The sequence below is a fragment of the Gigantopelta aegis genome, chromosome 10 (genome assembly GCF_016097555.1).
Source record: "Gigantopelta aegis isolate Gae_Host chromosome 10, Gae_host_genome, whole genome shotgun sequence".
Lineage (NCBI taxonomy): Eukaryota > Metazoa > Mollusca > Gastropoda > Neomphalida > Peltospiridae > Gigantopelta > Gigantopelta aegis.
In genome coordinates, this window is record NC_054708.1 from 5,922,988 (window position 1) to 5,935,620 (window position 12,633).

Genomic DNA, 12,633 nt, shown 5'->3' on the forward strand with positions numbered 1-12,633 from the left:
TAATTCACTGTTTGTGATAATCTCTACACTACATTTTAAATCTCATTCCTCATTCACTGTTTGTGATAATTTCTTCACTACATTTTAAATCTCATTCCTAATTCACTGTTTGTGATAATCTCTACACTACATTTTAAATCCCATTCCTCATTCATTGTTTGTGATAATCTCTCCACAACATTTTAAATCTCATTCTTTATTTACTGTTTGTGATAATCTCTTCACTACATTTTAAATCTCATTCCTTATTCATTGTTTGTGATAATCTCTCCACTACATTTTAAATCTCATTCCTCATTCATTGTTTGTGATAATCTCTACACTACATTTTAAATCTCATTCCTTATTCACTGTTTGTGATAATCTCTTCACTACATTTTAAATCTCATTCCTTATTCACTGTTTGTGATAACCTCTTTACTACATTTTAAATCTCATTCCTTATTCATTGTTTGTGATAATCTCTCCACAACATTTTAAATCTCATTCCTCATTCATTGTTTGTGATAATCTCTCCACTACATTTTAAATCTCATTCCTTATTCACTGTTTGTGATAATTTCTTCACTACATTTTAAATCTCATTCCTAATTCACTGTTTGTGATAATCTCTTCACTACATTTTAAATCTCATTCCTTATTCACTGTTTGTGATAACCTCTTTACTACATTTTAAATCTCATTCCTTATTCATTGTTTGTAATAATCTCTCCACTACATTTTAAATCTCATTCCTTATTCACTGTTTGTGATAACCTCTTTACTACATTTTAAATCTCATTCCTTATTCATTGTTTGTAATAATCTCTCCACTACATTTTAAATCTCATTCCTTATTCACTGTTTGTGATAATCTCTTCACTACATTTTAAATCTCATTCCTTATTCACTGTTTGTGATAACCTCTTTACTACATTTTAAATCTCATTCCTTATTCACTGTTTGTGATAATCTCTTCACTACATTTTAAATCTCATTCCTAATTCACTGTTTGTGATAATCTCTTCACTACATTTTAAATCTCATTCCTTATTCACTGTTTGTGATAACCTCTTTACTACATTTTAAATCTCATTCCTTATTCATTGTTTGTAATAATCTCTCCACTACATTTTAAATCTCATTCCTTATTCACTGTTTGTGATAACCTCTTTACTACATTTTAAATCTCATTCCTTATTCATTGTTTGTAATAATCTCTCCACTACATTTTAAATCTCATTCCTTATTCACTGTTTGTGATAATCTCTCCACTACATTTTAAATCTCATTCCTCATTCATTGTTTGTGATAATCTCTACACTACATTTTAAATCTCATTCCTTATTCACTGTTTGTGATAATCTCTCCACAACACGTAAAACCTCATGCCTAATTAACTGTGATTTGTTTGTTTTGTTTTGTTTAAAGACACCACTAAAACACATTGATGTATTAATTATGGGTTATTGGATGTCAAACATTTGGTAGTCTTAGCCCAAATTGAATGGGCTCACCGACGGATCGATCCCAGACCGACCTCACATCAGATAAACATTTTACCACTGGGTTAATCACTCCACTAAGCGTAAAGCCTTGTATTACTCGTGAGTGAGTGCGACTATTGCTGTATTGTTTGTCATGAATATATGGGCGATCTGGTTGATTACTTCTAGGCATCGTATGCATGGCCGCCAGGCGCTGTGGGTTCCAGGCTGTGACCATGCTGGGATTGCCACACAGGTCGTGGTGGAGCGGAGACTATGGAAGGACCACAAGAAGACACGCCATGATATCGGCCGCAAACAGTTTGTCAAAGAAGTCTGGAAATGGAAAACTGAGTATGTTGTTCAGTTAATAAAAGTCTTATCTAATTAATTAAAAATTATTATATTTATTAATTAATTTAATTAATTAATTAATATTTAAGTCATGCAGGGCTTCTAGAATTGTCATAAAAATCCACTAGCCATGGGATCAGTTATTAAAAAAATGTACTAGCCATGGTTAAAAATTCACTAGCCCTACTTTAAATAAATACAGCTAATTACTAATAGGAATAATTTGATATGTCACCTAAAGAAAGAAATAGAGCTTAAAATCCCTTAGATTTGAGGTGAGGAAGGGGCAGAATATTCAAGTTTACAAAACAGACTTAAATGCAGCATTTGACACCAAAAAAATCACTAGCCATCGGGTATGGCAATAGTAGTTATTTACTAGCCCAACATTGAATATCACTAGCCATGGGAGTGGGGCTACCATAATCTAGAAGCCCTGAATCTTTTGGCATGGTAGCTTCTCTTAGCAGAGCTGTAAACACCATATACATATGTGGGTGAACAGCCCAAGGTTCCACTGACAGAAAGAGATAGAGTGGAATGAATTTGTTTTTCATTTTCTAAAGTAGTTAGAATAGGGAAAATTTGATTAGCCAAAGACTAAATGCAGTAGCTACTTTGTATAAACTTAGCAATTGGCTAATTTGACAATATGGTCAGAGTGAGCTCTGAATTGTGCTTGGTTGTCAGTAAAAAACAAAAAAAAAGAAGTTTATTTTGTTTAATGACACCACTAGAGCACATTGTTTATTAATCATCGGCTATTGGATGTCAAAGATACAGTCATTTTGACACAGTCGTAGACAGGAAACCCACTACATTTTTCCATTAGTAGCGAGCAATCTTTTATATGCACTAGCTGGAACGAGAAATAGCCCAATGGGCCCACCGACTGGGATCGATTGTAGGCTAACCGTGCATCAGGCATCATTAAACAAACAATCCTTGGATTTCATTTTCAAGAAACACGTAAATAATGATGTTTAATACTAGATGTATTGTGATAAAGAGTTAGTTTAAACTTAATTTTTTTTGTTAATTTTAGAAAAGGTGGGTTAATCTATGACCAGATGAAGAAACTAGGATGTTCCTTGGATTGGTCCAGAGAGGCATTTACCATGAACGAGGTATAACACATTCTACAGCTGGCATCTAATGCTAGGCTCATACTACCAACTGCCAGCAGAACATTGGCCAATTCATGACTTCTATGACTGTCCAGTTGCTAGTCTGAGCGCTCTTACAACTTGATTTTCATCGTATAACCCATTAGTTGTTAATGTGAACACACTCGTCGAAAGTTTGGGAAATTACAACGCAATCGTTGAGTTGGTCAACTTTGTCGCAGTTGACAGTCTGATCCTAGCATCAGTCACTAGCAGATTAATAGACTCCATCATATGTGGTCATGTGGTTACACTCAGGCATGGGAGTTCATAATGACCTTGACCTTGGCATTAATTTACTGTGCACTGCTGAGAATAGAGTTTGAAAAAAGTCTGTGCTGACCAATTGGAGATTTTGGCCCATATTTTTTACTTAAAATATTTTAAAGCTTATTTATCCAAGGTGATGGACATGTCATATAACACTAATCTTATTTAGGATAATAAGTCTAGGCAAGATGAAATGAGCTATTAGTAATAATTTATTTTTAGTTAAAAAATAATGTTAGCTGATATTAGGTTAAGCTTTTAGATCTCCATTAACAATGTGTATTTGAATGCAATTGGCTCTGGAATGACTATATTTAAATAACCTGATTTCTGCTGTAATTTTAACATACTTTTTAGGTTGGTGAATTATGTTTTAGGCAAATATGGGAGTTTTTACAATTGTTTTTGTGAGTTTGGCAAAAACATTAAAATCTACAGAAGTGGGTTCTGTGTAGCCATTTTGCATTCTCTTCTTTATTTTTACACAAATATAAGCTTGGTAATGATAGCTTTAGGTCAGTTCATTAAATCTTGTCCATATATTCAGTGAGTTTTCTATAGTAAAGGGTATTTGAAGTATATACCAAGTACAAGAGCAATTTTGACACATTTGTTAATCTACCTAGGAGTGTGTTAGTATTATCTTCCACTATTACCACACTTGTAAAGCTATATTTTCCAATATTACTATGTAAATGATGTGTTACATTACAGATTGTAGTAATGCATACAATATAAATATTATATTCAGTTAAACAGAAAATAATTAAAGAAAAATGACTTTCGCAGTGTTTTGATGGATTGAATGTGCTTTTTTTATGACAAATAAAAAATAAAGATGTAAAACCCTAATGATAACTCTAGATATGATACATGTCTGTAAGCACCAATCACTGGAGATTATTAATAAAATATCAACAGATATATTGGTAGCTGTCAGTGGATTTAATAATGCATATATAAAAACCAACTAGGCTGATGGGTTTGAAAATATTGCATTCAGTGACTTGACATCCAAGCATAGTTCATACCTTGGGTGTTTACCCCACCATGACGTGTACCACATTAATTTACTATTATTTGTGGATGCAGTGGTGTTCATTTCAGATACCACATGTAATATGCTTTTTTTCTAGTGAAGTTCTTATCCTATGCCCATTAAAGTCTTTCAAAACACAGGGTCACTGCAATAAATGAGTTTTAAGGTAATTATTTATTGGAAATGAGAGACTCTTGACTATGCATGCACACACTACATATACAACTAGACATACACAAACAACCCATAGTATGTATCTTCAAGAGTAGTATTTTTATTTATTATTTGTTTTAAATATGATACGTTGCATTTGTATACAACTTTGCATAACACTGATGTGTACATTAAATCAGGTTGCACTGTAGGAACAACACTTTCAATTATGTTGTCACATCATATCAGAACACAGAAGATCCTGATAGTCATGAAAACACCCAATTGGACACTTTTTGAAAAAAAAATATTTTTGATATAGGTTGCATAGTACCAAAGAAGAGAGTATTGCTATTAAAAACATAAATTAAATCTCTTAAATGATACGTGACCCCCCATTTTCTTGCAGCTAGATTAGATGTGAGGTGCCACACTTTCTATTGCTGTACTTCCTGGGTGTGTTGAAACGCTGCTTATATCAGTTTTATTAGTAAACGTTAACATTATTGGCAATAGGAATTGATTTGGTCTAATGGAACCTATAGTACACTCTCTGTATCTCAAACTCTCTGTATCTTAAACTCCATTTTATCAGACGTCACGCTGTATCAAAGGAAGAAGTGGGTCCCGAATGTTTTTCTATGTAAACATGCAATCGTTTGTATGTTTATTTCAAACTTTGACATAAAAATACACACATTATCTCAAATGACTTATGTGGTTCCAAAAGTCATATTTACAATATATTTTGTATATTTTTCTCCAAGTTAAAGCATATTGTCTAATATTTTATTTAATTTTTTACAAATTTAATCAAATTATTTACGGAAATAAGACACCATGCTATATTTTAGTACTGTATTATTATTTTCATCTTTGACCATTAGAAATCAATTATCTCACAACATTTGCAATACATTAACTTATTTCTTTTTTCAAATTAAAACATAAAACCAAATTATTGTTTTACCTATAGTGGGAAGATTATTACAAGCAGTAAATGAAGCATGAGGTTTTACTTCTACCATATGATTATTCCACAAATCTCAAACTCTGAAATATAGGGTGTTACAATTTGTTTTTGTTACATTACATTTGACATGCGACGTTTTGTTGCAGAGACTATCACAGGCTGTGAATGAGGCATTTGTGAGGTTACACGACGAAGGGCTAATCTACCGCAGTAATCGGCTTGTCAACTGGTCCTGTTCACTCAATTCAGCCATTTCAGATATTGAAGTACGTTCTACAATGCTGTCTTCTTTACACTATGTTAGGCTAGATATAAAAATATCTGCGGTTCCTGTTACACAACTGGTCCTAAATGTTTTCTCCATTTTTGCGGACCCTAAACTTCTTGTCCACCTGCTGATCTTTAAAACGATGAGAGGACGCAGTATTCATTTGAAATGTTACTTTGTTGGTCTTTGCCAGAACCAGTTTACAGATTTTAGGAATTAAAAACATATTTTAAAAAGTTATAGTCTACCTTTTAGAAATTTAACAAACAGTAATTGGATGGTTGAGTCATGAAGCAGGGGTTTCCCTAGAGTGATAAGCCGACACGGCCCGTGCTCCCTTAGCCAGCCAAGTAAGCACCTTCATGTCTGGTAAGCGCCTTAACTGCAGGACCATGTCGGCTTAATTTGTAACATGTATACAAAACAATGGAGCTGTGATCCGTAACATCATTCGTCACACATTATCACACTTCCATTTGGTATCTCTGCAATTCTTTAGATGTTCAATTTGAGGTCCATTGATCGCACCGTTTTAATTGTCGGCGGGCTTGTGCTGGTCACGTGGTACAGGTGATCGGCTACTACTAATCCGCCAGATAACTGCTTGTTGTAATAATGTCTGTATGCTTGGGAATTACGCATCAAGACGAATCAAAGAAAATACCTATTAATTGAATAAACATCTTTGAAGGTGAAATTCTTGAGTAAAACATGTCACCATTATTTTAATTTTGTAAAGTCTTTGAACCAAAGTAATAAAAACAAACCGACACTGCATGTCAATTTGAATACACATGCCAGTTCAGGGCCGAAAGACATGTCGGCTATCCCAAGGGCTGACTTCAGCCAGACCGAGCGAAAACAAAACGTTCGCTACACTGGTTTGTGCGCTTCACGTTAAACCAAATGGACACGACGGACACCAATCAAATAGTTCGCGAACGTTAGGAAGAACGTTCGTTGGCTGAACTGAGGAAAGCTCTCGGCGTAATATACGTCACGCTTCAGAGTCAGCTGACACCCACGTGTCAAGAGACATCGTTGCGGACATGAACAATACGATTACACGGAAGTAAATCTTGATGTAAATGTGTAGAAAAACAATAGTTGTTTGCATCAATGAATACCTAACTGCAGTTTCGTTATTTCCTTTGTCTTTGTTAATTTTGTACCTATGGTCGAGAGCACGCACTGAGATCGCGATCGCAGAAAATGAACATGCAGTATTTATACAAATTGCAGTTAAACGTACACTGAATTAGTTTACAATAATTTGTTAGATAATGCTAGATATGTATTTGTTAAACTGTGAGGTGACAAGCATTTAACACGAACCTAAAATCAACAGCAACAACATGGCGCAAATTATGAAATTGTTGGGGGTGGGGAATTGATGGGTTTTTTTTTTTTAAAGTTTTAACCCCCCCCCCCCCAAAAAAAAAACCCCACAAAAACAACCCCAACATGATTTGATAGATTGAAGGCAAACACTTAACTGTTTTCAACCCACTACCCCACTTCTTTTGGCTTGATTTTTGTGTTATAATGATGCTATATATGTAAGCGCCTTAAAAAAATCCTGGGGAAAGGCCTGATGAAGGAATTGGCAGTGTTTCTTACGCCTGGTTTGTTTAAATAATTTTAAAACAATTATTCAACACGAAATGGTAACTTGGTGAATAAGTACATGTAATTCAACAGAATTCTGAAAAATATGAGTTATGATGTTAGTCGTCGTAAAATATGAGTTATGACATTAGGAATATTTAGAAATCATCGAGACAGGTTTATCTAGCCCTGAGTAAAAGTTAGCTAATAATTCAATCAAGTGGGAAAGAATTTTTTTTAAAGTTACATTATCTGGTTACCATATTATAACATCATGTACAAATGTGAAATACAAGCTCAAATGCACTACTAAAAAAGTTGTGTGTGTTCGCTATGAACGGATATTGTCAAACATATACGCTTGTTTCGTTACCTGTGCCACCATAGCTCGGTAAAGCACAAACGACAGCCTGTTGTCAGTTTCAGTTAACACGTGCGTTTGCCGATTTCAAATTGCAGGGTTCGTCTCAAAAAATTAAAAGAGAAATCTTGCGCTGTAGTTAAAACCGGTTTGATCTTGACAACGTATTATCGACAGTCGTACCTTCCTATTTCAGAATTGATATTTTATAAAGTGTTAGTAGAACTTTCAAAGTTTAGTTTGTATACTAGTAACCCATTAATCATGTATATATTTTTAAAATAAAATATACTAAAGTAGACAATGAACGTTTTCACTTCTTTATTTTACGTGTTAAAATCGACAAATTCAAATAAATATTATTTCGTTTGGAAAGGGTAAAGTTTGGGGGGGGGGTAAATAAAATGTGTTGAGTGCGTCGTGAAATAAAACATATCCTATCCTTCCTTCCATCTGCTGTTGGATGTCTAACATTTGGTAATTTTGACATGTAATCTTAGAGAGGAATCGGGTGCATGTGCAGGGGGAGGGTATTGGAGGTCGAAACCCATACTTGCCCAAGCTTAAAAAAAAAATTGAAATGTATTTTTTGGGGGAGCATGGCCCCATATAAACTTCACTTAACACAGTCTATAACCCCAACCTCACTGAAATCTCTGCACACGCACCTTGGAAACCCGCTACATTTTTTTTTAGCAAGGGATTGTTTATATGTACCATCCCACAGATAGGATATCACATACCATGGTCTTTTTGTATACCCGCCGATGGGGATCGATCCTAGACTGACTGCGCATTTCCAAAAAACACCTTTTTAGGTCTAAGTAATGAATAAAAATAACATATAGTCTTGAAAAATGTTACATAAATCAAACACAGTACCCTCTTCCTCTACCCCTAGAGTGTTACGTAATTAGTAACACCCCCTTACATGTAATGCGTCTGCCAACAGCTGGCCACTGTAAAAATTTCAAGGCAAATCCCCCACTCACTGTCCCCTGGAAACGCGTTGTACCATACCTCTATGGATATAAATATGTTTTGGAGATATGAGACGACCCCTCAATCAAGAAAGTTAAATTTGTTCAAAAATTGCGAAATCTCACGTGATCTCTTGTTGGGAAATTCTATACTTGTGATAAGCCAATGAAAACCGAGATCAGTACGAGCCCGTCAAAAGTGTTCCACTTTCAAAATCATGGCTTTGTTTGACCTAGATAAGCCAGCGTAGTGAAACCAATGCAGAGTGCGGCATCATATATGCACCAAACGTAATTGGATTTTCTGTTCTATATGCTTAAATAATAAAAATATTCCAGGGAATGTAGTTTTAAAGAAATGGTAAAATATTGACAACAAATACTTGTGGTCTTAAATGAATGATGATGATTGATGATGATGATGATGATATCTATTTATTTACATTTGCCTAGGTACTGAATGTACCAGTAGAGGGCAGGACAGAGATTGCAGTTCCAGGATACAACAAAAAAGTAACATTTGGAATTCTGTCGTCATTTGCATATCCTGTAGAAAATACAAGTGAGTGATCCAGTATTGCATGCCAATGAGATGGAATGATTGATGGATGGAAGGAGGATGGATGGATGGTCAGATAGACAGACAGATGATTGATGAATGGATGGATGGATGATTGATGGATGGATGCATGCATGCATGGTCAGACAGATGTATGGTCAGACAGATGGATGGATAGATGGATGAAGGATAGATAGATGGATGGATGAAGGATGGATGAAAGATGGATGGATGGATGAAGGATAGATGGATGAAGGATAGATGGATGGATGAAGGATAGATGGATGGATGGATGAAGGATAGATGAAGGATGGGTGGATGGATGAAGGATGGATGGATGGATGAAGGATGGATGGATGAAGGATAGATGGATGGATGGATAGATGAAGGATGGGTGGATGGATGAAGGATGGGTGGATGAAGGATGGATGGATGGATGGATGAAGGATGGATGGATGAAGGATAGATGGATGGATGAACGGTAGATGGACGGATGAAGGATAAATGGATAGATGAAGGATGGATGGATGGATGGATAGATGGATGGATAGATGAAGGATGGATGAAGGATGGGTGGATGGATGAAGGATGGATGGATGGATGAAGGATAGATGGATGAAGGATGGATGGATCGAGGATGGATGGATGAAGGATGGATGGATGGATGAAGGATAGATGGATGAAGGATAGATGGATGGATAGATGAAGGATGGGTGGATGTATGAAGGATGGGTGGATGGATGGATGAAGGATAGATGGATGGATGAAAGATAGATGGATGGATGAAGGATGGATGGATGGATAGATGAAGGATGGGTGCATGGATGAAGGATGGATGGATGAAGGATGGATGGATGAAGGATGGATGGATGGATGGATGAAGGATAGATGGATGGCATACATTTTGGTTTGTTTCTCTTTAGGGCTGTTCACTGTTATAGACACTTCAATGAGAATACAAAACATACTAAATTTCCGTACACCCTCCTCCTTAAAAATCTATGTAAAAAATTTATTTTGTAAGGAACATTTCTATAAAGATTTGGCATTAAAATGTGTGCACACACTCACGCACACACACACAATCCACACACATTCCACACACACACACACACACACACTCCACTTGCAGCCACATACACAACACACCTACACCTACACACACACACCTACACCTACACACACACACCTATACACACACACACACGCCACAAATACCCACACTTGCACCCAGAGACAAACATCATACAATTTGTATTGAAGTAAAAATGTTGATAATTGAGATGGCATCTTATCCATGTAAATATGTTATATGCTGGGGAGGTCTGCAGTTCAGTTGCAGAGCACTCGCCCGAGGTTTAGTGTGTCACTGTACTGATTGCCGTCTATGTACCATATATACCGGTACCAAATTACCATACCAAGCAAATCTCAGAATACCACAATTACACTACTATGGCAATAGATATACAAAGTAAAGATATTAAGTGATTTGAAATAAGAATTAGTGAACCTATCACTGCATCAGAAAATTTCACCATTTTGGTGGCCATTTTTAATGTTGAGCAATATGGTGGCCATCTTGGATTCTGAAAATTATTTGATTGAATTAGTAATTCATTAATTAATATATATAGACAAAATAATTTTAAAAATCGACCACAATTTACATATATACATGTATTAAGTAACTTACTGGGTTTCCTCTCTAGGACTATACTTAAAAATAACCAAATGTTTGACATCCAATAGCCAATGATTAATATATCAAGGTGCTCTAGTGGTGTCATTAAACAAAACAAACTTTTTAAAAATCTATTTTACTGGATATTTTGTATTCTCGATAACAAGTGAAATGGTTTATTCCTACTTTGGCTTTCACGTAAGTGCTGCAAAGCGTCTTACAAAATACACACCCAAGCTAAACATTCACATTTTTTCAGAAAACAAGGATGCCTTATATGTGATTTCATTTCAATGTTTTTAGTACATACACTCCAGAAAATCATAGGAAATAGGTCACTATTCAAGAGAGTTAACTTTTTGTCATTTTTCCTTTTAGCCAAAAAGCAATTTTAATGCAGGATTTTCAATAACTTTTATAAAATTGAAATAACCTTTCATTTTAAAAATGAAAACATGTATAACGTCCTCTCTTGACATTTGACTACAACTTTGCAAAACATTTTGTGTTCTGGTTTGAACGTTATTAATTATAATTTATAAAGTTGACCATTACAAATGGTGATGAGGGTGTATTGAACTCTTATTCTTCTCCTTGTTGTTTTTCAGATGAGGAAGTTGTCGTGGCAACCACTCGCCTGGAGACAATGCTAGGTGACGTGGCCGTGGCCATACATCCGGCCGATGAGCGGTACGTTCACCTACACGGCCAATTTGTCCTTCACCCCATCGATGGGCGCCGCCTGCCCATCATCTGTGACGACTTTGTTGACCAGCAGTTTGGAACAGGTGCTGGCTTGTACAACAGATATGTTTATAGCCATTGTAGAACTTTACAAAATTTACTGAAACTACAAGATGTACCTAGTTCAAAAAGTATTGTATGGTGCTTTTTGTTGAAGGTGTTATGTCAAAATTGCATTTACCATAGTTTGACACCCAATAGCTGATATATTTTTCTTGGCTGTGGTGTCGTTAAACATCTGATCTAATCTAACCTATATCAAAGTTGTATTAATGGCAGTTTCTGCCTAAAATATTTATTAACTTTTGCTTTGAAACATAAAGTTTATACCTTTTTGCTACATGTACAGTCAGACCTCATTTCAGCGACCATCATTACTATGACATAGTCTTATTCAGCTTACTGTATTAGCATAACAACAATGCTATACAACCCCGAGTCATAACCTCCACTGCAGAATTATCTCCCCTTGCCACACCCGCGCATGGGCAGACCATACATTGCAGTCGATATTTGTACTAATGTAGCTCTTGAAATTTTTTATAAAATTGTCTATTAAATTGTAATTTGTTTTTTGTTTCGTTTTCTTACTCTGTCATACGAGGTTGGTTAGGGGGTCGTTAACTCGGGTGATAAAATGTCAGATAAGGCTTCCTCTGGCTCCGACCGGTTGGATGTGGGTGTCTCAAATGACTTCCACAGTTTGAAAAACTTTTGCTGTGTTTGGCCTGTCGCAGACCTTGCCTTTTAAGGTGCGCGGGTGCGATGGCGCTCGTACAGCGCACGTAATTTCAATCTGGCGAGTGTGAAAAATAACGCACGTTACATTTAACAAATAGCGCACGTAAACTAATTTTGTATATTGATTGCCACTATTTACCGTATGTAGCTGATAGAAAGATCTGTTTAATAATACCAGAAAAAAAAATGTTACGAGAATGGTAGCGTCCATGCAAGATTTTAATATATGACTGATACTTATCTTTGCTATACAAATCGGAAAATACA

The 12,633-nt window shown here is 35.6% G+C and overlaps 1 protein-coding gene across 1 annotated transcript in view; it reads left to right on the forward strand.

Annotated features, from left to right (window-relative positions):
* LOC121382944 (valine--tRNA ligase-like) overlaps positions 1-12,633 on the forward strand; it is a 77,161-nt gene that overhangs the window by 23,655 nt on the left and 40,873 nt on the right. The window contains exons 5-9 of the mRNA XM_041512631.1: positions 1,656-1,820; positions 2,866-2,947; positions 5,568-5,687; positions 9,092-9,200; positions 11,490-11,669. Of these exons, the coding sequence (XP_041368565.1) occupies positions 1,656-1,820; positions 2,866-2,947; positions 5,568-5,687; positions 9,092-9,200; positions 11,490-11,669 (656 nt within the window). The remainder of the gene's footprint in view (positions 1-1,655; positions 1,821-2,865; positions 2,948-5,567; positions 5,688-9,091; positions 9,201-11,489; positions 11,670-12,633) is intronic.